Below are 25,715 nucleotides of genomic sequence, written 5' to 3'. Positions count from 1 at the left end.
ACGGAATACAATGTTAATCTTTCTTTCATTTCTTTTTATTTTGGCGAGATTTTACGAAAAACGTTAGAATGAGATCGAAATCGTTCGAATTCGATAGGACTGCGTGAGAAAGTTTCAGTTATTATACAAAATTGAGAAATATGGTAGAGATAAGTAAAATTATGTCAATTACCAATTCTATAAACTTTTTTCTTATAACGCGAGATGGATTTCCAGTTTCAAAAAAGACAGTTACTTTCGTCGTGTATCAATTTTCAACTTCAGAAGGTTTCATCCATTGCTTCGTATTATACTTTCAATCGAAAATATGTTTTCCCCAATCGCGTGATAGATAGTTTCTTTTTTTTTTTTTTTTTTTAATCAAACATCACAGATTGCAATTTTAATGGACATTTTCTATCAATCATCTACTGCCGCATCTATTCTATTTCTGTTTTATACTCTAAATTACTTTTTTTTCTACTATCATATACCTTCTTTCAAGCCGAAAAAGCTTTTTCTTTCGACCACAAACCAAGTTTTACCTGAAATAACATTTTTCTTTATCACATATCCATTTTTATCCTTAGAAACTTTTTCCTTCCATTACACATTGCTTCTCGCACAAGCTACCCTTTATATAATGCTTTATATCAATTTTTTAACTTAAACTACTTTTTGCTGCTGTCGTGCATCACCTTTCAGTTTTAGAACCTTCTTCTTACATCTATTTATGTGAAATTTTAATTCACAGACATTTTCCCTCGTCGCATATCGACGTCTATTTTCGAAAACTTCTGCCTCTCGTCGCACATTGACTTTCTTCTTCTACCACGTGTAATCGCGTGCCAATTTTCAATTTCAAAACCTCTTACATTCAATGACTCGTTAGTTTTCCAATGCTACCTTCTACGCTTTGTATCAATTTTCTACCCTAAATTACCGTTTCTTGCCATCATCTCACAATTCCGCAGCAACAATTCCGAGACGAATTATTTTCGAGCAATAGGTCATCGCTATGAAACAAATTTCTTATTAGAAGCTTCTTTGAGATGAAAATTTAACCATATTAATTTATTGGATCTTAAGCGAAAACCTTATTACACAGTGGCAAATAACAAGCAAGAGAGTTTTTAATGATTTAAAAGCAGCCTGTGAAATAAAATTGAAACGCGAAATCACCAATACCAACCATTCTCCGATATTTCTTTCAACGGTAGAAAATCGACAATAAAACGTCATATGTATTCCTCTCAAACGTGAAAAATTATTTAGCGATGAAAAACAGTACTTATTCACGCAAATTATTCAAAATACAATACGAGCGTTTCCGAACAATTATAATTTATCATCCCCTACCAATTATTATCCTTTTACCTTCAACGGAAAACCTACAAATACAACCACGCATGACACAACAATTTCTGATCGAGTCTCGATATTTCAAGCAAGGGAAACAAAAACATACAATTTACACGTGGAAAATATTCAGTGAGGTGTGGGATATTACACAACGATACAGGAACATGGGTACAAACAAACGTGTTTCACCGAGAGATCGATGGTTCGTGCGGCTTGGCCGATTTTCCAGCGGGTTTCGTTCGCGCGATTTAGGAATCTTGGTTTGCGTATACGCGTTAATTCGAGCCGATCGCTGGTCCCGGATCGTTGCCTATCTAAAAGCCTCGGTTCCGCGGTTTCGGAAGCCGTCCGTGTAATTGCCGCTCAAGCAGGGATCATTGCGATTACCATAGTTTTCCAATAAACTAATACGCGGTCGCGTATTACGAAATATTTTCCGCGGTCGGACAGTGCGGTTGCGATAAGCGCGAGCAACGTTAACGAACAACGATCGATACCGGAAAACCAGACGAGAGTTTACCTTGAAATCGATACTTGAATCGAGAATTCAATCGAATTGATACTAGAATCGAGATTAATTATTATCTTGGATCAAGCTAGCGTTTTTTCAGAGAATAGATCAGCTGTGAGATATTCAAAAGCCACCAGGTGATCAATTTCATTGTTTGTAAATTTCTCAATTTCATTACACGGGCACAGATTAATATTTAATTTCTAAACACATATATACAGATGAGTTACCTCCACAAGTTCATTTACTACAAGGAAGTGGCGTATAATAACAGTAAATGGCAAAGTCAATTTAGATAATAATGTTGGTAACGTTACTTTTCTCTATCTTTCAATTTACAGGGTTAAACGTTATAACTCCTGAACGGTTCACACGGCGTGCTGAAAATCATAGTGGTGTAAGTGAATATAGCGTTAGTCGATGCTTGGTTTTAACTCGATTTTTCTAATCGCGTCGGAAAATTTCGACGTTGAAAATTATCGAGAGTTATTCCCAGGATGTGTTTCATCGTGAATGAGAAACTGGTTGCGATCATAATAGTTCCCACTCGAGAACGATAATGTGTGATAAAATGTGATCCAGCGGTTTACAGATATTAATATACCATAAAAAAGGGGGGGAATTGGAATTTTTCATGGAACGAGTATTCGTGAGATTCTCAGAACGAATTTTATTATCGTGAATTATTATCTAAGCTAATGTCTGATTAATTCAGAAATGCCTGCTAGTTTCCCCATATTTATCGTGCGAATTTATAAATGATTAACACGTTTATCATGAAAATTTATAAGCGATTATTTTAATACAACACAGAGCTGACGATCGCAGCGAGAAAAAGTCTTGAATCGATTTCAAACATTTCCTTTATGACTATACACGTACTTCGTTTAACTCTCTTGAGAACTAATAACCCTGTTCCTTCATTTACACGCCAATTTTATTTTTGTAGGATATTTTTGATTGAAAGAAAGCCATTTGTAGAACGTCTTTGAGATTGAGGAAATTAGAATGTAAAATAGGGAAGAAAACATAAGAAGGATAAAGATGGTAATATCCGAAGGAAATTGTTGGGAAAGTATATCTCAGAGTTACGTCCCTTTTAATTTGTTATTAATAATGGCACGTTCGTTTTTTAATTAGAATTTTATCGCCGTTAATTCAGCCTATGAAGCATCGATTGATGATTGAAATTTTCATTATCTCCGATCTCAGCTATTTAAAATGGGCGGAACAAGTCAACCGGGCTTCCATTTAAGAAATTGCCCTTCGGTTCTAAGGCAGCTGCCAACAACTAGTTATCAATATATTTCAGCTTCGGAAATGAAAAACTCGTGCTTCGATTTAAACGATGTACAAGTTTTTGTAAAAAGATTTCTAAAAGTATGGCGTTCTTTACTTAGGTCTCATTTCTTTCGGTATGTTCGTTAAATTACAAATTTGTAAAATGAACTATCAAATACCTTCGTGAGTCATTGTATATTTCCATTAAAAATCATCCTCGTGAATTAAAATCGAATTCTCTTTCGAGATGAAAAAAACAAAATAAGAACGATAAACACGGCAAAGGAGAAGTTTGAAGGAAGATTGTGAAAAACATTTCGAAACGTAATTCCGCCCCATACTCGAATGATAGAAGACTTCGTCGAAATCATATCTCTGTTATGTTCCACGGAATAAAGATTCGTAGTTACGTCTCGTTTTTTCTTTATTCTGCCCAAGGGGACACGAGAAGCGATTGGCAGAGCTGAAATCGAAACCATCCAAGCGTGCAAGACAGTATCGTCGATTTCGCGAATTAAATCGACCACCATCCAGCTCGCGATTCTCCGAAGAAGCAAAAAAAAAAACCTGATCCTTCCTTTTAATCTATGTCGTCTTTTCGTTTCAAATAATTTCACGTGGCTTCTGATCAAAGAACGAGCGTACAGCGACTGAAGTATTTGAAAACCTAGTATAAAAAAACTTTGTCAAAAAATGATAAAAACTAAGTTAGAAAAGTAATATCTTCTTTTCTACTTATACCTAAATTTTTTAATCGAAAGTTAGAAAAATAACAGAACAACATTGCTAAAACATACGTCTACGAAGCAATTGGAATTTTTCAACTACGGATTTTCAATATAGAACACCCTTCAAAAAATCAGTAACTAATATTTTTTTTATCCTCTCAAAGCAAGAGCGAATACCTTTTTTCACGCATGTTCCAATTTTTTAAATCAAACATTTAAAAACTACCGAAATACAAGCCAGAAATGAATATACTTTTTCTGTGCGTGTTCAAACTTTCTAATAAAAAATTAAAAAAAACTATCGAAAAGCAATTGAAAAAAATACGTTTCTGAATTAATCACAATTTTTCTCGACGTATTGTATTATCCTAGCAAAAAGCCAACAATACCATTACCAGCGTGGTCATCGAACGCAAAGCTGAATTGGCCAACCACGGAAGAAGTACCATTTTCCATATCTCTTTCTCTCCCTCTTGTTCTCCAGACAGGAAACGGTCCCGTTATCCCTAAAGCGCGCTTCTCGTATTTATCCGGCTTGATTAAGGGGCGCGTCACAGTCTGCGCAACAATGGACGATTTGTCAGTGTCCGAGTAGCGTTTTACCTCGCCAATATTTCGGATCGGCCGTCCTACGTGCCAATTTCCTTTCTATTTCTTGCAAGCTTCTAACAACCCCCTTTTCCACGTCACGCCTTCGTTGATGGCGTTCCTCGCGTTTTTTGATTACTCTTCGTGACGATAATGGCACTGCTAATAATTAGACTGCAGATTTTATGCAGTTTTATGCAATTTACGAAAAATTTCAAAGTATACAAATGCAAAGAACGCATATAGGTAATACATGGAAATACATAAAATATTCAAAGTAGACTACTCCTTATAATTTTTCTGATTAACAAATGTCTTAATCGAGTTAACGATAAAACACTGTGAAGAAGAAAAACGAACCAGTCGTTACTTAGTATCGTTGACTGTTGAACCATATATCATTTTGAGTCAGGTTATTTAATTAATTTTATGAAAGTTAATTTTAATTTTCATTTTCTACTGTACGCGTTAAAAAATGATACGGCGAACGATATGGCATAGTACGTGAGGGTATAAATTAAGAACGAAATAATCTGACCCAAAGATTTAAACAAAATTGTTATAATCGTTAATGATTCAGCGACACCAATCGACGGTTAATAACGATAAAATTTCTAATAAAATTTCGGTATATGCGTTTAATTTATCCGATCGATGATAAACGTTCGTGATCAGATTTTGCGATAATTTTAACGCGAATTTTCACTAGCTGAAAGAGAGAAAGAGAGATATGGACTATCTGGCAGATATCGGCGCCAATATGAAATTCAGCAGTAATATCGAGGAATGGAAAACAGAGATACACCCTGAAACCCTGTGGCGTAGCCGCGAGTTCTAATACGAAGTGATTAAACTATTAACTTTGATCACAACGTATCGATGTCAATATCGCCGGGGAGAAAATTATTCACGCTAATTCGATATTAACGCTAGTGTCTCTGTTTGTCGGTCTTTGTAACGGTAATTGCAATTACCGTTCGCTTAGAATTAATACTGTGTTCTATGCTAATAAAGATACAAATCGTTATGATGTTAAATTATTGTCAGAAAATAACGTGTGCCATTATTCATACTTGTCTCCTATCTAACCAATCTGAAAGGTAAAAGTTCGGCATAAATAGCCATTAAGATGCGTACTGCTCATAGAGAAGTTGTTTTTCACGAACGAAGTAATAAATTCCTTAGACGATCTTAACGCTGAAACGCATGATTTTTCCAAATATAATGAAATATTTTGAAACCGTCAATTTATCAGTTATAAAATACACCATAGAAATTAGTATAAATAAATACAAATATATAAATAAATACAAATTCAAAATTAACTTGAAGAATTTATTTCGGCTTGCTGTATTATTTTATTCGCATTTCGTGTCCTTTTTGGAGCCACTATAAATTAGAATTAAAACTTACTGGGCAATTTGGGCAGCAAGGCTCTCTCTTTCTCTCTCTCTCTCTCTTTTAGCTAATGAAATTCATCTTTCTATCGCGCGTATGATATTAAATTTGATAACTGAAACGCGGCATTTGATATTTTAATCGGACAATATAACAATATTGCGTTGTCCCGTGTCATATGATGAAGCACCGCGCTAAGCACTTCCGGGAGCTTACGTTGCACCGCTAATTTATGGATCAATGTCGAATACAATATCCCCCTTTAGCCCGTGCGTATTGTTCGAAGGGAGCGTGTGACAATGATCACAGGATACACGAGTATGTTTCAACATCGAATCTGATGCATCACGCGTACAATTTTCTTTCAACTTTGAACGGGGTCGTCCAGGCTTTCGGTTCCTTCTATTCCGTGCTAGATGCGTATTTCCATGTCCCAAAAAACATACTATTGGATATCGATCACCTGTTGCTGGGAATATTGGAAAATATTGAAACATCGATCGAGAATATATGTAAAAATGAAAAAGTCCAAATCATTTATGCTGGTTGAAGAAATTTTCGTTTACAAACTTCCTAAATCACTTTGTTTCTATCAGTTCTCTCGGTCCCCTTTTTCTAGTTGATTGATTCATATGCGTAGGAATATTTATCGAGGAGGGAGGACGTTTCATTGTTTGCAAAGTTGAAATATTGTTATGGACTGTTGCAACACAGATTTTTCGAACTAGGCGCAGATTTTGTTTCGCAGGTGCTCCGTGCAAACACATCATGGAAATTGAACTGGATCGTTTCTAGTAACCAATAGTTATCAAATATACACATAATATTTTAATATCTTTAATTATGTATAAATGCTAACATATCAGCTAAATGTATTTGATTTATTATTATTCATGTATTATGAATAATATATATGTTAAAATATTATGTGTATATTTAATTTGCTTTCATATTTACCTATTTCTGTTCTGAATTGTATGAGACTTTAAGAAAACATTCCTCGCAAAAATTTAATATTTCACATCTTGTAAGCTGCTACATACGAATGTTATATACGTTCAATATATTTTTATTTCGGGGTATTTTCTGGCATTTATTTTCCCAAATTTTTAACATTGTATATCTTATTCAGATTCTTATTTTGTATTAATTTTCACACTGTTAAGAATTTCTGTCTGTTAATCGAAATGCAACGTGAAAATAACGGATTTAACGCGAGAAATTGAAACGAATTCGTTTAATAGACCGCTCAATATGGTCGGTCATTTATCGTTTCCAATCAGTTTCCGGATATGCATAATGCTATCTCGCCACTTTCACGTAATAAAACTTGGGTCGATAATCGCTGAATTTCGTGGACCACAAATTCGTTAACAAACGATCATCTTGATAAATCTCGATGGTGGATTGGAATTACGGCATCATTTTCCAATTTCTTCCTTTTCCCTTGAAATTAAAATTATCCATTAACAAGAACGTATCGCTTTCACATAATTCCATTCTGATTCTATAAATAAATTCTCTTTTCAGTGCTTGATAATTTTCTACAATTTTCTACAATACCCGATGTTTCATAAAATTCGAAGCATTTCCGACTAAGTTTTTATAGAATATAATATTTTCACGAAAATGGGACACGAGTTTGTTAAATTACGACAGAGACAGAAAATAACAGAGTGTCTTTATCAATATTTAAAATTTCATAACTATCTAGTTTTAAAAGCTAATATTCAAGTTCATTGTATTTAATGTTGTAACAAAAGAAATGTATGGAAAAGCAAGTCGACCATTCGAATTCCATTAAAATAATGACTTCATTTTACTGTATATTCGTTGGTAGCCATGCAAATGCGCAGTCTAATAATTGCTCAAGGGTATTACCAAGCATCTGAAACCATTCCAACCACCGAGTTTCATGCTTTTTATACCTTCTATATTAATTACTTTCAGGACACAACATCTAATTCTTTGAAGTACCATCTAACGCCATTTTCTGCTGACAACGTTCAAAGATCTTATTACACTTTATTTACAGTCGTTAATTAATTTGAAATATGCGTTTCGTATTATCCTTTTGAATATCAAAAAATGTTCATAACCTTAATCGCTCAGACTACTATTAATTAATTTAATAAAATGCTTGCTTTTAGCCAGCAAGCGATATAAGAATGAAATAGTCGAACCGAAACGAACCTATCATATTTTTCGCTCGTGTGGTTTTCGTATCGTAGCTAGAGAAACGAAATTTCTGTACGTGATTCTAATTCGATTAGGACTGTTGATATGCACAAAGTATTTACAAACCGTGAAAAAAATCTCCCGGAGGATCCAAACGAAACGTTGCGAACGTTCAACGATATAATTATTAAAGCATGCTGGCGTTGCGGAGAATCCAAATCAATGGAATTAAAGCGCGCCCGATCTCTTCGTCCGTTTTAAATCTCGTTTCTTTAGAAAGGGAAAAACAAACGGTTTTTAATAATCGTTTCGAACGACACGATGAGGCATTCGGACAGAAACATTGCAAAAAAGGAATCGCCGATGCAATTACAAAGCTTTGTGTAAGCTATTGAAAATTCGCGGGGAATTTCGATAAATCACCGACTTTCCCACGCTCGGATAAATCATCACAGTGTGAAATTACATCACTTTCGAGAGCTCGAACGAATTAGCCAACCGGGAGGGAAAAACGTTAAATTAATAACAACAGCGAAGGTTGGTAAACATTTCTGTCGGATTATTCGCCGTCTCTTTCTTCCCGATGAAATGTTTTCACCGTGTACGAACACGGTACACGAATGCAGTTCTCACCATGTGTTTTCACATATGTATACGATGGAACTGCTACAACCAGTGGGAATAACATTAGATAGAAACTTTGGTTTTTTTTATTCTATCCTGTGGCCCTCGCAACTTTATCAAATTCAAGGCGAAAGGATTTATTTAATTACGAAGCTGAAGAGATAACAGTGGCTATTGTTTCTATTGCTATTTGTGTCAATGGAATTGTACAATATTTCATTTGTCAGAGAATTTGATTCTTTCACGAGGATTAAAAAGGTTTTGAGGCCTGGATAAAATTTAATCGGGAAATGCAAATATTATGTAAACAAAGATATTAGAAATAATTCAGCGAAATTGTTGATAAACGATGCTAATTCAACGACCGACAATATATTAACTAAACGTTTTGATCTATTCCAAAGTATCATATCCAAATGCAAACACGCAAGTTAAATCCACTCGAACTGGTTCAAAACAGGGTAATTTCCACTACGTATTTCTCAATTTGTACAAATATACATACGTATGATTGAACTCAATTTCGAAAGACGACCAATCGTCCAGAGGTAGAGTTTGGCGAGTTGCGCTTCCGGCAATAGCCGGAAGTCCGCGATTCGATTTGTCGAACCGAGCTACGAAAAACGAAGAAGCTCCGAAATATTCACCGGAAATTGAAGCGACGATGAAATAATGTTTGCGAAGAGGATAGAGATTTTCTGCACAAAATTCGCGAATCATTTACTTTGGGAAGCAAGCGAGTTACCAACGAATGATGGTTGCGAATTTAATTAACGATTCAATAAAGATGATTCGTCTGGAGTATTTTAAATAAAATTTCATTTGCTGGAAAATTAATGTTACGCCATTATTTCCAATATCAAATATTGGTATTTTATATTGGTATCGTTCAGAATTATCTCAACTGTTTAATCCCGAGAAATCAAGAAATCAAATCCTCAACGATTCAAATCTGAACGTACGGAACACACCGAGAGGTGAATGAACCTAACCTCAATTCGGAACACGTCATGTTCAATTCGACAACAAATCAGAACGATCTCGATCTCAAAATTGTCAGAGCGCCAGACCAGCTGTGTGTTCTTAACAAGATGGAAATATAGAGAGCGAGGGCTGGATGAAAACGCAAAAAAAGTGGGCCGGCGTCGCGATGCATCGAGCAGATTGACCAATCCGCGTCTGGATCGCGAGGATCTCGCGCGGCTGCGTCGCGCTGATAAATCGGATTCCGGCTGATAAATCAGCCATGGCGCGACGATAAATTCGTGCCGGCTGGCGTATGTATCGCGAGGAAATATCGCGTGATCGTGTCCGATTAATAACCGGCCGATCGTCCTTCTCCCAGCGCCATGTTTTAATTAAAAGCGCACCCTCGCGGCCCATCTTCACGATGCCTTTCTTCGGTCGAAAGTTCCGAGGAACCTCTATGGTGATTTTGCTTCTTGACTTATTTCTTCTTCGCGAATTATTGGATTACTTCAGGTCTTTAGGATACGGTTATTCGAATGGTTTGGGATACTGAATTGGATCGGGCGAAAGAGTTCTCGAGGATGTAAAGAATGAACTTTGGGTTTCTGGTAAAAATGATTCGATGGTTAGAAGCTCTAGATATATCGGTTTTTGGGATACGAATCATTTAAGTGATTTGGTAGCTGAATGGTTTAGGAAATTAAATCGGATCGAATAAGGATGGTCGATGTTCTGTCAAAATAAAATACGACTCTTAAATGGTTTGAAAATTGGATCCTATATTTTTGAAATACGATTATTGGAAAATTTTGTAATTCTGTAATTTTGTATATTGCTTTCAGTATCCTGAGAACTGAATCTCACGTCGAAAAGAAACGTTCAAGGAAATAATTAATTACGTAAGAAATTTAAATCATCCAATGTGATCGAGATAAAATTGTGGTTACGCCGTGTTAAGCCCGTTGAACCCGCATAGCAAGTAACCGTGTGTTATTCGATAGTAACATCGATTATGCAAATGGTTCTCTAACAACGAAAAGTGGCCTCTTTAAATTTAATGTAATAAAGGTTTGCCATCGAGTTTACCAATATCCTCTTCTTTGATAGCGTTCTCAAAGGAGTAGAGTCTATAAAGATTGCCCTCGAGGAAAGAAAGCAGTTTGTTGGGAAGAAAGCACTGCTTAAAAAAGGGCGAATACTTTTTTTTACAGGAGACAGTATTCTTGCCTTTTCGTAGAAAAAGCAATTTTTACAGGATAGCTCTTTGCCTGAGAAAGTAGCGTGTTTTTTCTTCTTTTTAAATTTATACGGATGAAACTTGAATTAACCTAGAAAAATGTAAGACAGAAGAATATGACGAAGGAGGAAGGAAGGAGGAAATTAATTGCTCAGTTTTTCGATCAGTATTACTTCCTGTAATTTTGTAAATAGTAATTTGTTCGAGACAGAGGCACAGATCCCGTTATCCATTCAATCGTAATCTCTATATCCTCATTATAGTCCAGATCACGACACATTGTCGTGATTACAAACACAAAATTATCGAAGATAAGTATAATTTATGCGAAGGAAGATTGTTAGGACGGAAAGGATGTAATAAGATACAGTACGGTTTATGAACATTCCTGTTAGTCTTTGTTTTCTCTTCTGTGAAAATTCATTATACCACGGCTGTTGCACAAACTCTGACCAATTTAATTGCTGTCTACGAATATTGCAATCCAATTTCTAATATTAGATAAGGATCGACATACGAGGATTCGCGAAAGAGACTTTACCAACATCCGTGATGGCACTCTCGCAAGATATCGTAAAGCCCTGATAACATTCAGTCCAATTCGTACTACAACTATCATTTATATACACAGAGTACGTAAATGATAAAACTCTCACGAAGTTCCGAGTAGCTAATAAATATCGCAATTAGAAATTTATTCTTTCCACGCCAGGACGAATATTCTATATAGCAATCTAAATATTTCCATAGCACGAAGACTATACAAACGATCGTCATATTTATCTCATTCACTCTAGCTAAGCAAAAATCCAAAGAATATAGCAAATACGTTCCGATACGATCGGTGACCTGCTATACAAATAATTTCTATAATTTCACAGTTATGCTAAGCACTTAGAGGTTATCGATACGATCGTTACGTTTATAAAAGAAGCCCCAGGATCCCGAAAACCCACAAATTCTCGAAGTCTGAACGATCGAAGACGGCGAAATCCAGGAGAATCAGAATGAAAAACCTTGACTCGGCTAATTATAGAGGCGGGTCTTGAGCAGTGCTCGGCCTTGAGAGTCACTGGCCGGCATCACGATGCACGCATCGCCGTCAAACGCAGTGGTGCACGTGTGCATTCGAGTGTGGCGTGTGCATACGAAGCTATGAATGGAGCGAACTCTGCCCTCGACTTCCTATGCACCCTTCCTCCGGCGCCTTTAGCACACCGTGTGGTTCCTTTCCCTAGTTGCCTTCGTGATTTCCCTCTGATCCTCTCGCCGTTTCCTTCAACCTTTCTCCTTCCACGAACCACCGTCTCTCGACCGATCTGGCGTTCAGCCGCCGGCGAGAGGGCATAACGCGTGTAACGTGATGTTTCACACACGCGAGAGACCGGGTACCAAGGCTGCCGGGTACTCACGCTGGATAACCTTTGTCTCCGGTACAAGGTGATGGTGGCGACCATTGTACCTGTAAATGGTAACTTACACTTTCCGCTTTGTATACGAATGTAAAAGAAAGAAAAAGACGTGTAAATTGTCATTACCCGTATTTTATCGAAATTCGACATTCAAAGCGATCAGTGGACTACGAATTTTTCTATATTTTTGTGAAATTTAAAGGTATAGAAATGCGCACAATGCGTATGATATGGAAAAATAAAAAAAACATTCGAAATAGAATATGTACTATAATATTTGATACATGAAACAAGCTTTTATTTAAATTCCATTTTTTTTTTAGGTTTGTTCAGAAAAATATAAAAATACGTAGGAATCCGCAGTCCCGTAGCGAAGGGGAAGGGTAAAGTAAAGTAAATTAATAGGATAAAAACGATCAGTTCTGTGCAATAGTTTCTCCATAGTTAGAGTAAATTGTATAGGACTATCTCGAATAATAACTTTATTCACTATGACTTGGACGACCCCTCCTGTAATCTTTGCACACCGACGCTCAAAGGGCAATTTGAAGTTTCTTACAACAAATTTCTCATTCGATTCTTTTCTGAAAATGAGATCGTTTTTCCAAGACACGTCCGTTCCTTTGCCATTGTTCGCTTTGCACTAGGCAACTTGATTCTGTTCTTTTATGGACCCAACAATAGACTAGCTTCTTCCATATGAGCTTTACCGGTTCTTACAACTAATGGCGTCCTAATTCTTTTTGTTGTCATTTCGTCAGCTTTCTGCTTGTTTTCTCGAAGTCGTTAGGAATGCAAGGAAGAATTTCTCACACAAAAAATCGATAGTGCAACTTTGTTTCTTTCCCCCGTTACTTGCGCGAAGGGAAAATTTACGAAAGTTTTGTCTCAGCGACTTTGATTTCATTTGGAGAATTTCCACAAATCCTTTGATTAATTGTGGTTGAGGAGAATTAATTGTGAAGATATTTAGAAAATTGACTTCTCGACTATTTCTAGCAACGTATTCTCCCTATTTCATCTCGATTTATTTGTTCAAATACTTTAATCTCATGGATTTCGGAGTAAGAATGTAGCAAGTAGAAACGATCAGTCCTGGGCAGACACACAATCGCGTGGACATTCCAGTCAATAAAAGTTCCTGTCCTCATTCATTCGACCATTAATACATTACTGATACATCTGTATCACTTATTAAACCTTCTTACTGAAAAAATTACACCTCGCATGTTTTTTCAATATTCAAAAAGAAAAATCATTCGACGTTACATCATATTACTATCGATTCTCTTCATCCAATTTCCATGTATCAATGTCTCTATAATTCGCAACACATTCGATAATCTACTCTGCGCGAGTAAATCAGTTTCACGTGTCACATGATAAACATTCACATTCATTTCCATCTTGCGGTATCTTTCACACTTAAATCCTATTATCCTCATTGACGGGATCCCTTGTCTTGAGCCACATTTAGCTACAAATTGGGCACGCCATACACCTTCAGTGGCTTGGAAATGAATTTATCGCAGGGCTGCGTTGCACTTTAAGCCACTCTGACGGTTCTACGCTCTCTCTATTTTTTATATCTTTTTTATTTTCCCCTTTTGTTCGGATCCTGCGCGTCGAACAAAGGCCAACAACGAAATCTTTTTTTTTTTTTGTTTAAACCGAAAAAATCGTTACGAGGCAGTCAGGGGTTATTTCACGATCGCGTTATTCTAGCGTGCACAGCTCCATTACAAATTATTCCGCGGTGATTCCGCGTAATCCTATTCACTTGGTGGAATAGGTTTTGAAAGGGAAACCGGTCACGCTTCCGGTGCGTCGAAAATTCACCTGGAAATTCGAGCAAAATGAGTCATTCACCATCGAATCGAGCTAGAAGCGATCTACTAGAAAATAAAGCGATGTATAGTTTAAATCGCTTTTGCATTTTGAACACTTAGTTTCCCTTCTATCCTTTTTTACTGATTAGTTTTGATTCGTTTCGTGTGTATTATATTTTATATGATTTTTATCTCATTTTATACAGTTAAATTTTTATCTGCTTGCGATTGTATTTCGGAATCGATGATACAATAAATGGAATTAAATGTCCTTTTTGTCTTTCTGAATGTTTAATTTTTCTTCCAATCTTTCTTTTGGACGAATTTCGTAGTTTAGAGCGTTAACGTTGTCCCAGTTTTGTGTCCGAAATATCAATTTTAAGGTATTAATTTCGCTCCACTTTGTTATTTAAAATTTCCTTATTTGCGAATTTAAAATATTTCTCGCAGAGCAGAGTAACGTTTGAGGACTGATGATACGATAAATTGGATTGAATGTTCATTTTTATTTTTGTATCCTTCTCCATCGACACAAATTGATAACGTGGAAATATTGATTCGTAAATGCTTATTTTTTCTATATCCAATCACAGATTACCTTTATTTATAGTAATAAGTATTATCGGTATTTTAAAATTAATCCTCACGTTCATTCGTAAATTTACTCGTTAACACAATATACCGAGTGCTCCTATTTATTTTCCATATTTCAAATAAAATTTGGATATCGAGATCAAATAAGATTGGAAACATCACAATTTCGATAACTGAAATTAAATTTAAACAGACGCTAGTTTACCTTTCCTTTATTACGTTTTCATTTGATGTTATGTTTCATCAGACACATGTATCGTCGTTAATTTTATTCCTTTGTAACTTGTGTTCGTGTAAGGCTATTAGTCAGAGAATCAGAAATTGTTTCTATAACTGTACGTGCTTAGGAATGCACAGTGTCATGAAAGTATTCTTGTAGACATCTCTTGCGAAGGTTTCGAATTCCATAAAATCCAAGAATCTGAATAAATGTGATTACTAAAATATTCTTTCTTCAATAAATTATTAGTATATATACGTATCGTTTCCTAGTAAGAAGTTGCATCAAAGTACGAGACATTATGATCCATAATTTATGAAATGAATTTTTAATTAATGATAAAGTTCGCCACGTCATCTGATATAAATAAAATAGGAAAAGTGATTTGAAATTTTTGCATGGTGGTGTATAAACTATGTTACGCTACACGTTCTGGACAGTGTGGTCATTGAAACGGAACGATCTGTCGCAGGTTGCAGGTACGAGGGCCGCAGATACGAAGAGGGCACGTCGGTGGTCACGTCCGAGCCCTGCTTGCAGTGCAGGTGCAGTGACGGTGCGCTGAGATGTCGTCTTCGAGTTTGTCCACGATTGCCAAACCCACCACCCACCGGATGTCGCGTTCGTTCGCCAGGAGAGAACGTCTGTTGCCCAGAATTAATTTGTAGCGAGACACGTTAGTGCAATTATGAAAAATGTCTCAACTTCGCTCGGTTATGTTATACATCGTGAAACCAATCTGTTCCAAATTAGAATTATATAATGTAAGATAATATGTAATATTAGCAGAGAACGATGAAAACGATATAATATAATAATTTTATTTTATTTATTCGGCTTACACCATTGTATTTGAACCGAGTCATTTCTTTGCTAATACTAGATATTATTTTCGATAAAAAAGCTCTATAAACAATTCGTCGTTAGCAAACAAAATTCAGGATACAGAGAGTTAAAGATGAATGAACATTTTCAGGTGACGCCATGAACATGCTACGAAGATCTAACGTTCACTTGGAGGCAGAAGAGAAGGTTGAGGAACCTCAGAACTCTCGTTTTCAAGGTAATCATCGTAGAACTGTAGACAGAGGGAATTTAGAGACACCCGAAACTCGCTGGGCAACGATTATATTGATGTTGGATATTGTTCTTGCAACTTGTTATGGTATCAGAGAATAGTAATTGAATAGGCGTTGAAATATCGCTATCGGAATAAGGTTGTTAACATTGCCACTAAGTTTGCCGAAACTGATGTGCTTGCACTTATTTTTAGCAAGTTTATAGAGTGGAGAATGGTCGTTGTGCTTTACGACGTAAGGGGAACTGTGGTTTACACCTTCTTCGTTGTTATCATAATCTACGATATGCTACCGCGGCCTACTATTCGAGGGCTAGTGCTGTTATTACCCTCCACTTCATTGGTATTACAGTTTACGACTTGAAAATTATCGCTCCTATAACCTATGATTTAGAGTTGCTGCTATCTGGCCCCACAATTTAGCAAACTTACCATTAAGGCTTGTAGGATTTTAATTTTTGCGAACGTTTGCTACCCATTCCTGTTATTTCTACCATGTGTGCAATCTTTTTAATAATTCTACAAGCTACAATCGCAAATTAGAATCGCGAACTAGGTTCTTTATCTATCTTTTCTTTCCCTTCTTATTCTTTATCTTATAGGTAACTATCGTTTCACTCCTTACAATATTCAAAAGGTTTTACTTTTCGAGATTAAAAAATCTTACGATCCTAAGACTTTAGATCCTAGACTTAAAGATCTGGTATTATAAATAAACAGAATGTTTTAATTTAAAAATTAAAATTGCGAGGTATTCATCGATTCAAAAAGATATCGGTGCATCATTTTTCTTTCGAAAATATTTTCAAGTCCCACTGAAACGAGACTCAACAATATTTATTAATAGTTTCTTTTAACATAGATAAGCAGCGTATTCCTTCAGAATACTCAATAGTATAGCTCTGAAAGGTACATATCGCGCGAGTAAGAAGTAAAGTTGCTTTCTCAAAGCAGACCACGTTCGAGAGTGGTTGCAGTTAAAAGATTCAACATCAGGCTGATGGTCGGTGGTGTTAACAATCAGGTTGCCTGCACGAGGGCGTGAGATACGGGCCTGGCTCGGCGATGATGGGCTCACGTAGATGCGAATACTGCTACTGCATCTCTGGAGCGAGAAAATGCATCAGACCAAAGTGCCTGCTGCCCCTGCCAGGATGCACTCCACTGTATGCCCCGCACTCCTGCTGCCCGGTTGCCTACAATTGCACCCGTGAGTGTAGTCTTCATTCGCCGCGAATCCAAATAATAACTCATACAGCATTCTCATCTTCTCTGTTCTTTAAGATCTCCATTCGTCGACGCTGGCGCCGATCACGGGAAACGGTGAGTGAAACGCTTCATTTATTCCCCCCTTTTTTTTCTTTCTTCTTTTTTTTTGCATGGAAGAAGCAGAGTCAAGAAGCGGTACGTTCGAATCTCAGAGGTTTCGAAAGCAATTGCAATTACGAATTATTCATTGAATCAAACGGAGTACGCAACTATCATCTTCACCCCTACAATTTTTGGAAGATTTTAGCTCCGGAAGTTTCTGCATCCCGAAGTTTTAAATCTTAGTTCTTTGAAGTATTTGCTTTCGTGTGCGAAGGATCGTAAAATTGGTGGTTAAAAGAGAGTATTTTAATATGCAACATATAAGTTTATCTCTAGTGTAAAACTAAATTGTTTATAATTTGAAGAATAAGCGTCGAAGGAAGCTTTTACGCAGGAACTTTCTTCATTGGCTTGATGTCCAGAATCGTATCCGTACGATCAATATCCTTCGCTCTTGTTTTAACATTCCGTAGACAGTATTGTACGTATGTGTATTGCACGTGTGCGTAGTAAAACTTTCCTCAATTATAACTAAGATGCGGAACAAAAAGTGGTTCTCATAACGGGCAGAAAAAGAGAGACGAAAGAGGAATTCTTAAAAAGCCTTTCGTAAGGATAATTAGATGGTACTCGGTACGCGATAAAACCTGACGCAATTTAAAGGGATTAAAGTTCGCCATGCAACGTCCCGCTGATTTTGCGCTGCGATGCGATTTTTCCTCATAAGCTGAGCTTAAATTTAAACTCGGCCAGCAAGCCGAACGGGGAGGGAGAGAGCCAGTCGGCTTCTTCCAAAGCGGCTGATACAGCGACCGAAGCAAACTTTCCTTTTTATCGCGTTAAACTTTTCGTCGCAACTTTCACCGGATAGAGGGCCGGCTCTGTCTGAGCGGCTTTTCAGAAAAGACGGAACCGAATCGACTGCTTCTGTTTGCCAGACGATCACTAACCTACACGTTGAGCATAAATAGGCGACTGGAAATACTGAATTAAGTTGGAAGTCGAATTTTAAAGCGCCCGATTCCGTATACCGGATATTCGACGAAATATTTAAAGGCTTTGATGTATTCGCCTTTCTTGTGCTCATCCACAGTATTTATATTTTTGTATATTCGATGTCACAGTTTCGAAACATTGTTCATTTCTTTAAAACCCTGTAAAAGTACCTGGTTACTTGGTAGGATTAAAAGCGAGTCATTATAAAAAATTGTCTATTCATATCACTCTAATATTATATTATTGGAAATATCACAAGTTCTCGCTAATAAATAGATAATTACCATTAAATAGGTGAAATTTATTAAATATTTCGTGTATCTACGTATCTATCGTGCTAGGCAATAACTTAACGCAAGTTAACCCTAGCAGTAAGATATAACGTCGTTTCTAATCTTTCTCAACCTACTTCCAGACATTTATATTTCATATTTTAGATATTACAAGCGGAAATTTCTACCTATTTTGACTGTGTTTTCCACGTTTCCCATATAATAAAGATGACCAAATTTGGTACTTATGGAGGATAATGTACGTAACACGTACATACACACACATGCGCGCCCGTTAGAAAGTTGAAGGGAAACGTTTTAATGCAATAATAGTTCGCTCTGCCAGTCGACGTTACGTTATCCCGTGACACTCCGTGCTTCGAAAAGATTTCCACCACGACAGCGGCCGCCGTTTCTCCGCTCGTTCACTTAACGCCCAGTTTCATTCAATTTTACGACGGCGGCCACCCTTTTCTTCCGTGGAAATGAGAAATCATGTTTCCCGGAAAATCTGACGCGTGAAACGACGACGTGCAACATTTGTTTTACTTCCGCGAATTTTTGCTTTCGACACTACAGCCCCGCAGTTACTTAGAGCTGACGTTTTTATCTGCTGGATTTTTCTACTCCTTCTTTATTATCATTCGTTTCGAAAAAAGTACTTTTATCTGTATTTTTGTATTAAAAGTATGTCCATACATTTTTATCGCGCAACTTTCCTACGCTTTTTTCATTTTACAACGTTTCGTTACAAGCATTTTGATTGATCTTTTTTAAATGCGCTATTGTGTGTTCTTTTGGAATTATTTTGATTGGGTTTGTGCAATTGACATTTCAATTTGCCATTTCTAGTTCATTTTTTAAATTCTATCGACAGATTGTTTTTTTTTTTATTTAAATTCATCTTTCACGTTACCTTTTACATATTCAACCTGCGAAAACAAAAAATCTACTTTACCAAATCAATAGAGAATCGTTCTGCTCGTTTCGCTATCGAGATATCGTGTCTCCGCTCATAAAGAATTATACGCGAAGCGTATCCGTTTCACCTGTCTGGATTCTACGTATTTCCAATACATCTTACATTATATATTCCTTTCTTTTATATTACGCATGACAAATTACTAAATAGAAACCTAGTCGTATCCACATATAGAGAATGTACTTATACCGTGTCTTTACCTGCCAAAAATCCTACCTGAAACATACTCGTTTTCTCTGCCTGAATTCTTCATATTTCCGAGACATTCGTCCCTTTAAGATTTTTTATATTTATTATATTTATATATATTTTTTAAAGATACCAGACACAAAGCTATTCACGTCTATGTAGAGAATCGGTTTACATATTCCAGCATCGAGCTGCTATATCGTGACTTTACTTTTCCACCCTCAGAAACCACATAGCCCTTTCAGCATTTACCAAAAGACCAACACTCTCGGATGCCGTTGCTTGTCCATTTAACGGCCAGTTACACGCGGCCGCTCAAAACTTAAACCTCCCTCCAAAGCCTCGTTTCCACCCCATTAGAAGTCCATTCGAGCCGCCGCGCGCCGACTTAATCCCGCACAGTTGCCAGCAAACTATCCTCGAAACTAGCCTCCTCTGGCATCGCCTAAAGTCTCGTCCACTGCAAGTCCGCTGTGAAAACACTGAATAACGATCGAACACCGGGTCCCATTGTTCGCTTCTCGTCATCGATCGACAGCAAGGCGTCTAATAACGGCCTCAGGGCGGTATCTTCTCGATAGAACTTAAGTTAGGATCGTCTCGTCGATCGATATTGACTTCCTACGTCCTTTTTGTCCAACCGCCATATTCGGCGATGGTGCAAGGAGATTGGCTGTTCGTTGCTTTATGACAGCTTCCGGAGAGCAGATTTCGAAACTGCTACCCTCGGAACCGTTTCGGCGTTTCGAGCCGAACGAGAGGTGATCGGAAAGTTAAATTAGCGGATTAGCGAAGTGATCCTGTTTCGATTTCCTAGAATAGGGCTGTAATAGATTGAAACTTCAAGTATAGCGTATGTATTCGATTTGAAAGTTGTGCGTATCAAATGTGTCGGATTTAAGGGATTTTTGTAGGATAGGGGCTGTTAACAAATATATGCAACGACTGAACGAATCGATGAAATAGTCGTATAAACGCCACCGATCCTTATCATCCAACGAAACGTTTTTTAAACAGGTTTAACAGGTTCTATTCGTTTGAATAGTATCAAATTTAATTAATCAGTATGTAAATGTTATAGTAAATAGACTGGTGTGCCAATGCTCTTTGTAGCCGTTGTACGTTACGACCAGTTACGTAATTTATCGTTTAAATTCTTCAGCTAACAAAAAGGTTTGGTTCACAGGGTGTCGCGTGGGTTCGAGAGTGTACGAGGAGGGTGAGATGGTTCGGGACATCGAATGGAAGGCCGCCTGTGATAACTGTTTCTGCGCGATGGGCGCGGTACGTTGCGTGCCTCTTGCTTGTGCACCTCCTCTTCAAGGCTGCAGCCCGATCGTACGCGAGGGACACTGCTGTCCATCCACCTATAACTGCAGTGAGTCGTAATGTCTTCGCATCAGGGTTGCCGCGATTTTGCCCCGCCCGACTGACACGCCCGGATTGTGTTTTCCGGTTCGTGGCCAATTACTCTCACCCTAAGACGAGTAACCTGTCTCTGAGTCAATCATGCTTCACAGCGATGCTATCTATCGTCGCTTCTTCCTCGATAACGATCGTACACGTGGTAAACCGCGTATCTTAAATTACTCTGTCATTGTGACAAGGCTGAAGCCTCTCTTTTGTCAAATAATATTTGGTTTAGAGATGGTTTTTATTAGAGATGATTTTTATTAGTTGTATCTTTTAGGCTTCCACGTAGAATTTTTTAATTCGCGCATAACTTTCCTTCTTTCTTTTCGGCTACGATTCTATTTCTTAGGAAAGTAGAGATACTGAAATTAGTTTGATAAATATAACAGTTTCTTTCGCTTCAAACGACGACAGGACTGGGGGAAATATATCGAGAGAAATGGACAAATTTCATCTAGTAAGCTCGTTAAATTTCGTACTAACAATCGTCAATTCTCGCGCAAAATGGAACCATTTTTATTTGCAAGTCACATAAAGTTAAAATTTTGAGATTGTCGATAACGGTACTGGACAGTACACGCACCTAGCTTTTACCGTTCCTTTAGTTCATTTGCTGGTTTCTTCTAGAAAAATCGTAGAAAAATCTTGCATTTTCTTGAAAATCGAAGAGGATAAAGGGCACTCTGAATTCACCGATGGAGATTATCGATTTAAAACGATGGATTATCTATCGTTGAAACGATTTGTTGAGGATTCAACGCTAAACAGATGACGAAAAGATCCTTGCACGATCAAGGATAAGATAGGAAATCGTAAATCAAACCTCGTTTTTGATCGATTGGGCTAGTCGTTGAAATTGGTACCAGGGAATTCATGGGCAAAGTTAGTTTTGGTAGGGCACGAAGATGGGGTATGAAATCGATGGTTTGTTACTACGAAGATATTGAAGTTGAAGTTGGAGGATTTCTCCGGAGGCATCGAGTGAATTTTTTAGCAGGAAACCCTGGGTACGGACGAATAAGTTTTGAATCGAGTTAGTGAATGAGAACGTGAAATGGCCAACAGGTCACTGAATGGGAATATGGAAAGCTTTATATATATTTTTGAACATCGTAATACTCTCGAATTGAAGCGAATCGGCCAGAATTAAATAAATTCGAACAGAGAGTTTCCATTTTCTGGAAAACAACAAATTTTAATTCTTTGCCCCTTTTTTTTACGTTTTATTGTTTCGCGAAAAGAATTAAATTCGCAAATAACTATGCCGTTTTTCATAAAAATTCCAGACTTAATCTCGTAAGCTTGAAAACGTCACGAAACGGCGGAAGTTGGATTGAATTAGGAAATCGCGCAGGAAGCGTGGAATCGCGTGGAAAATCATTAAATTTAAATGCTCGGTTGAGTATCCGGATTCCGTGAAAAGGATAATATCCTCGGCGATTTCATGGTTCTGGAAAAGATTGGAATTTTTATCTCAACCTCAATTTTTCGTTTCGACTGTAAAAGAGTCGCAATAACGACGTTGCTCAAGGTTTAATTATCAAATGCCAAGGATCATGCCTACCGAAATCTGCAGCAACCTATTAACATAAAGTCTTACAAGATTTTATTAAAATACATTTTTTTTTTAGTGAAATTAATTTTAATTTTTCGTTTCAGCTCGAAAAATCACGATAATGATATTTTTCAAAATTTAATTATCAACCATCAACAGTCTTTCCACAGATATTTAATCAAAACTTATTAAAATAAGATTTCAAGTTAGCGAAATACATTTTGGATGAAATTAAAGTGAAATAAATATTTGTCGTTGGTAAACTGTAGAGGAAGGTAGAAAAAGATATTATTTCTGGGAAAAATCTTGTAGTTTCTTGAACGAGCTGACTTTAGGCAGCACTTCCGGACACAGGAGGCGAACGATCGTTCCAATTTCCTTCCGTGCTGCTTATTAGAGGAGTCGGGAAAGAAAAGACGGAAACACATAAGCCGGGTGGGGCGCCCAGCAAAAACCCTGTGCTCTTTCACAACCCTGATTACCACCTAGGTGTTTTAGCCCGAATGCCATAAGAAACTGACAGATTAAACGTTCAAGGCGGTAGCATCGAGGTTAAGGCCACCCAGAACTACGCCTCGTACGCGTTCATCAGCAAGGACTACGCCAAGTTTCGCAAGGAGACCAATTTCTTTGTACGTTTCTCATTTATTTCCTATTTTTAATCTCTCCGGGCATTCTCATATAACGAATAACTAACTTTTTAACGTATTTAAATAATTCCTTCTATTCGCTAATCGACGCTCAAAAGTTATTAGAACAGACTGAGCAATATGAGACGATCATTTTCTTAATAAATAAGAGATCATTTTCTCGTAAATTTCAACTTGGTGCTTCTAGTGTTAAATAAATTTCACCTCGTCATTTTTTTAATTTTCTACTCAACGTTACAAAGTAAGTTATTCAAAACGACACGATCATTTTCTCAAATTTGAATCTTCCGTTCCATCACCTGATCAATATCTCGTGAACTTCAACGCACGCTGCGCACGTTCTAATACAGCGACTATAATATCCTTTTAATTACAAATAGCTGAGGAGAGGAACGCAAGAAGCTGAAACGCTAATCCATCTTCCGTTTCACGAACAGTTTCCGAAGCATCGAACGTTAAGCGACAAAATCGTCGAGACAAATGATCGTATAATTGTTTCGAACGGGTAACAGTCGGCTAACAAATATGAGAACAGAGTCGATTCATCGAGCAGCATGGATCTCTCGGCGAGGAATGCATCGCGTTGCGTTCCTCGACTAACTAAGTTAAATGTCTGACACGGCGTCCGCTCGTGGCAGGATTGCATTAATTAAATTCCATCCGGCTTGTAAATCACGTGGCATCGGCCACGTACCAACCAAATCGTCTTTTATGACGATGGATGACAGGTGAAATCGGGGTTCCTGCCTATCAGACGATCAGACGCGTCCGGTTAAGATAAACTGCCTTATTGATCGTTCAATCGTCGATATTTTTTATTGACAAGCGGTTGACATTTATGTCTGCTTGTTAATTTTGATAAATTTGGAAGTGCACTGACAACGAGCATTGTCTTGTCATGAGCAACTTTGAGAAATATTGTCACGATAGTTAATAGGTAGATCGTACACGTTTACACGAATTTATATCAATATGAATATTTTCTAAATTATTTATATCTCATGATATTTTGTATGTTTCGTCTATCGAAAATCCGCATATCTTTCAAATCGTCCTATCTAACTCCGATCTATCTCAAACTGTCATAATACCCCATGATCCATTAGTACGTTTAATGGTACAATGCTTTCATAACGCGAATCTCCACTATTTAATTGCTCTAATTTTCAATATCCAATGAGTCGTAAACTCGACAATCACTTAATAACTGATTCGCCTAACAACCGGACAACTCTGTCACTGACCATTTCCAATTAATTCGCTATTCGTACAAAGCACTGATAGCCATTCCTTTCTATCGGTGATCAAGATTATATAGCAATGAAACTGATAATGGCTAAATATTCCATACAGCCGGCAGTTGATCAGGCAAACCTAACCCACGCGAATGCTCTGGTTGAGGGACGCGGTCATCGAGTAGTCGAGGAACGAATCGATTCCAGTACGAGGCAGGTCGTGGAGGAATCTTCGGTCTCGACCGATTCTACATCCTGGCCATCCACATTCGAGACCGACATCATGGACAACGAGATCCTCGAGACGGTGGACTACGTGAAATCTAGCCCGGCAATCGTCACTACCACTCCCGTCATCGTCGAAGAGGTAATTCTTGAGTAATACGAAGAAATTCGTGAAACGTTCGCAAAGTAGACACGAGACAGATCTTTGCTATTTTTCTCGGATTTCTAACATTCTAGATATTTCTGATATCTTTGATATTACATCGATAGAAACTAAAAAAGAAAGAAAAGGGCGTATAGATAAACATCATTTTACAGTCAACGACGAGCGTGGACTCGACCACGCTGGAATCAACTTTGTCGATCAAGGACGACGATTTCTCGAATGACTCGTCGACGATTTTCTCGACGAACAGCGTTGGCGAGTCGACGACGATCAACGTGATCGAGGATCTGTCGTCGCAGGACGATACGACGACCACTACGACTAGGACGACCACCACGACTACGACGACGGCGACTAAGGAATCAACGACCCTGTTACCGGAAGCGAGCGGGATCGATACAGTGACGGAGTTACACGAGTCAGAGGAGGAGAAGATGCACAACGTGACCGTGAGGAACAAGAATACGACCCCGTCGACGAGCGGAAAGCTCGAGCAGGATTTCGAGCACGCCAACTCGACGGTTAGTGTGCAAACAAATCGCTCGAGGATAACAAATAAATCGAGGATACTCCAGTGGATACAAGCGAGACTCCCTTGGCTCGATCTCTTGGAAAATATTACCCAAACCCCGGATGGTTTATACTCGATCGACGGGAAATAGAGCAATTTTGATTAACATTTGTGTAATCGGAAATTGGATAAAGACTGTAGGAATTTCTACTTTTATAATAT

General features: G+C 37.6%; 1 protein-coding gene across 2 annotated transcripts in view; it reads left to right on the top strand.

The window, feature by feature from the left end:
* Positions 1-25,715, top strand: part of LOC126916909 (uncharacterized) — a 51,420-nt gene that overhangs the window by 18,786 nt on the left and 6,919 nt on the right. For both annotated transcript variants that reach the window (XM_050723194.1, XM_050723192.1), the window contains exons 2-9: positions 15,383-15,586; positions 15,887-15,973; positions 17,013-17,198; positions 17,273-17,311; positions 20,925-21,116; positions 23,244-23,338; positions 24,710-24,958; positions 25,135-25,503. In XM_050723194.1, the coding sequence (XP_050579151.1) occupies positions 15,383-15,586; positions 15,887-15,973; positions 17,013-17,198; positions 17,273-17,311; positions 20,925-21,116; positions 23,244-23,338; positions 24,710-24,958; positions 25,135-25,503 (1,421 nt within the window). The remainder of the gene's footprint in view (positions 1-15,382; positions 15,587-15,886; positions 15,974-17,012; positions 17,199-17,272; positions 17,312-20,924; positions 21,117-23,243; positions 23,339-24,709; positions 24,959-25,134; positions 25,504-25,715) is intronic.

This window comes from Bombus affinis, chromosome 5 (genome assembly GCF_024516045.1).
Source record: "Bombus affinis isolate iyBomAffi1 chromosome 5, iyBomAffi1.2, whole genome shotgun sequence".
Taxonomy (NCBI): Eukaryota; Metazoa; Arthropoda; class Insecta; order Hymenoptera; family Apidae; genus Bombus; species Bombus affinis.
Note: the sequence above shows the minus strand (reverse complement) of the source record. Positions and strands in the feature narration are given on the sequence as shown.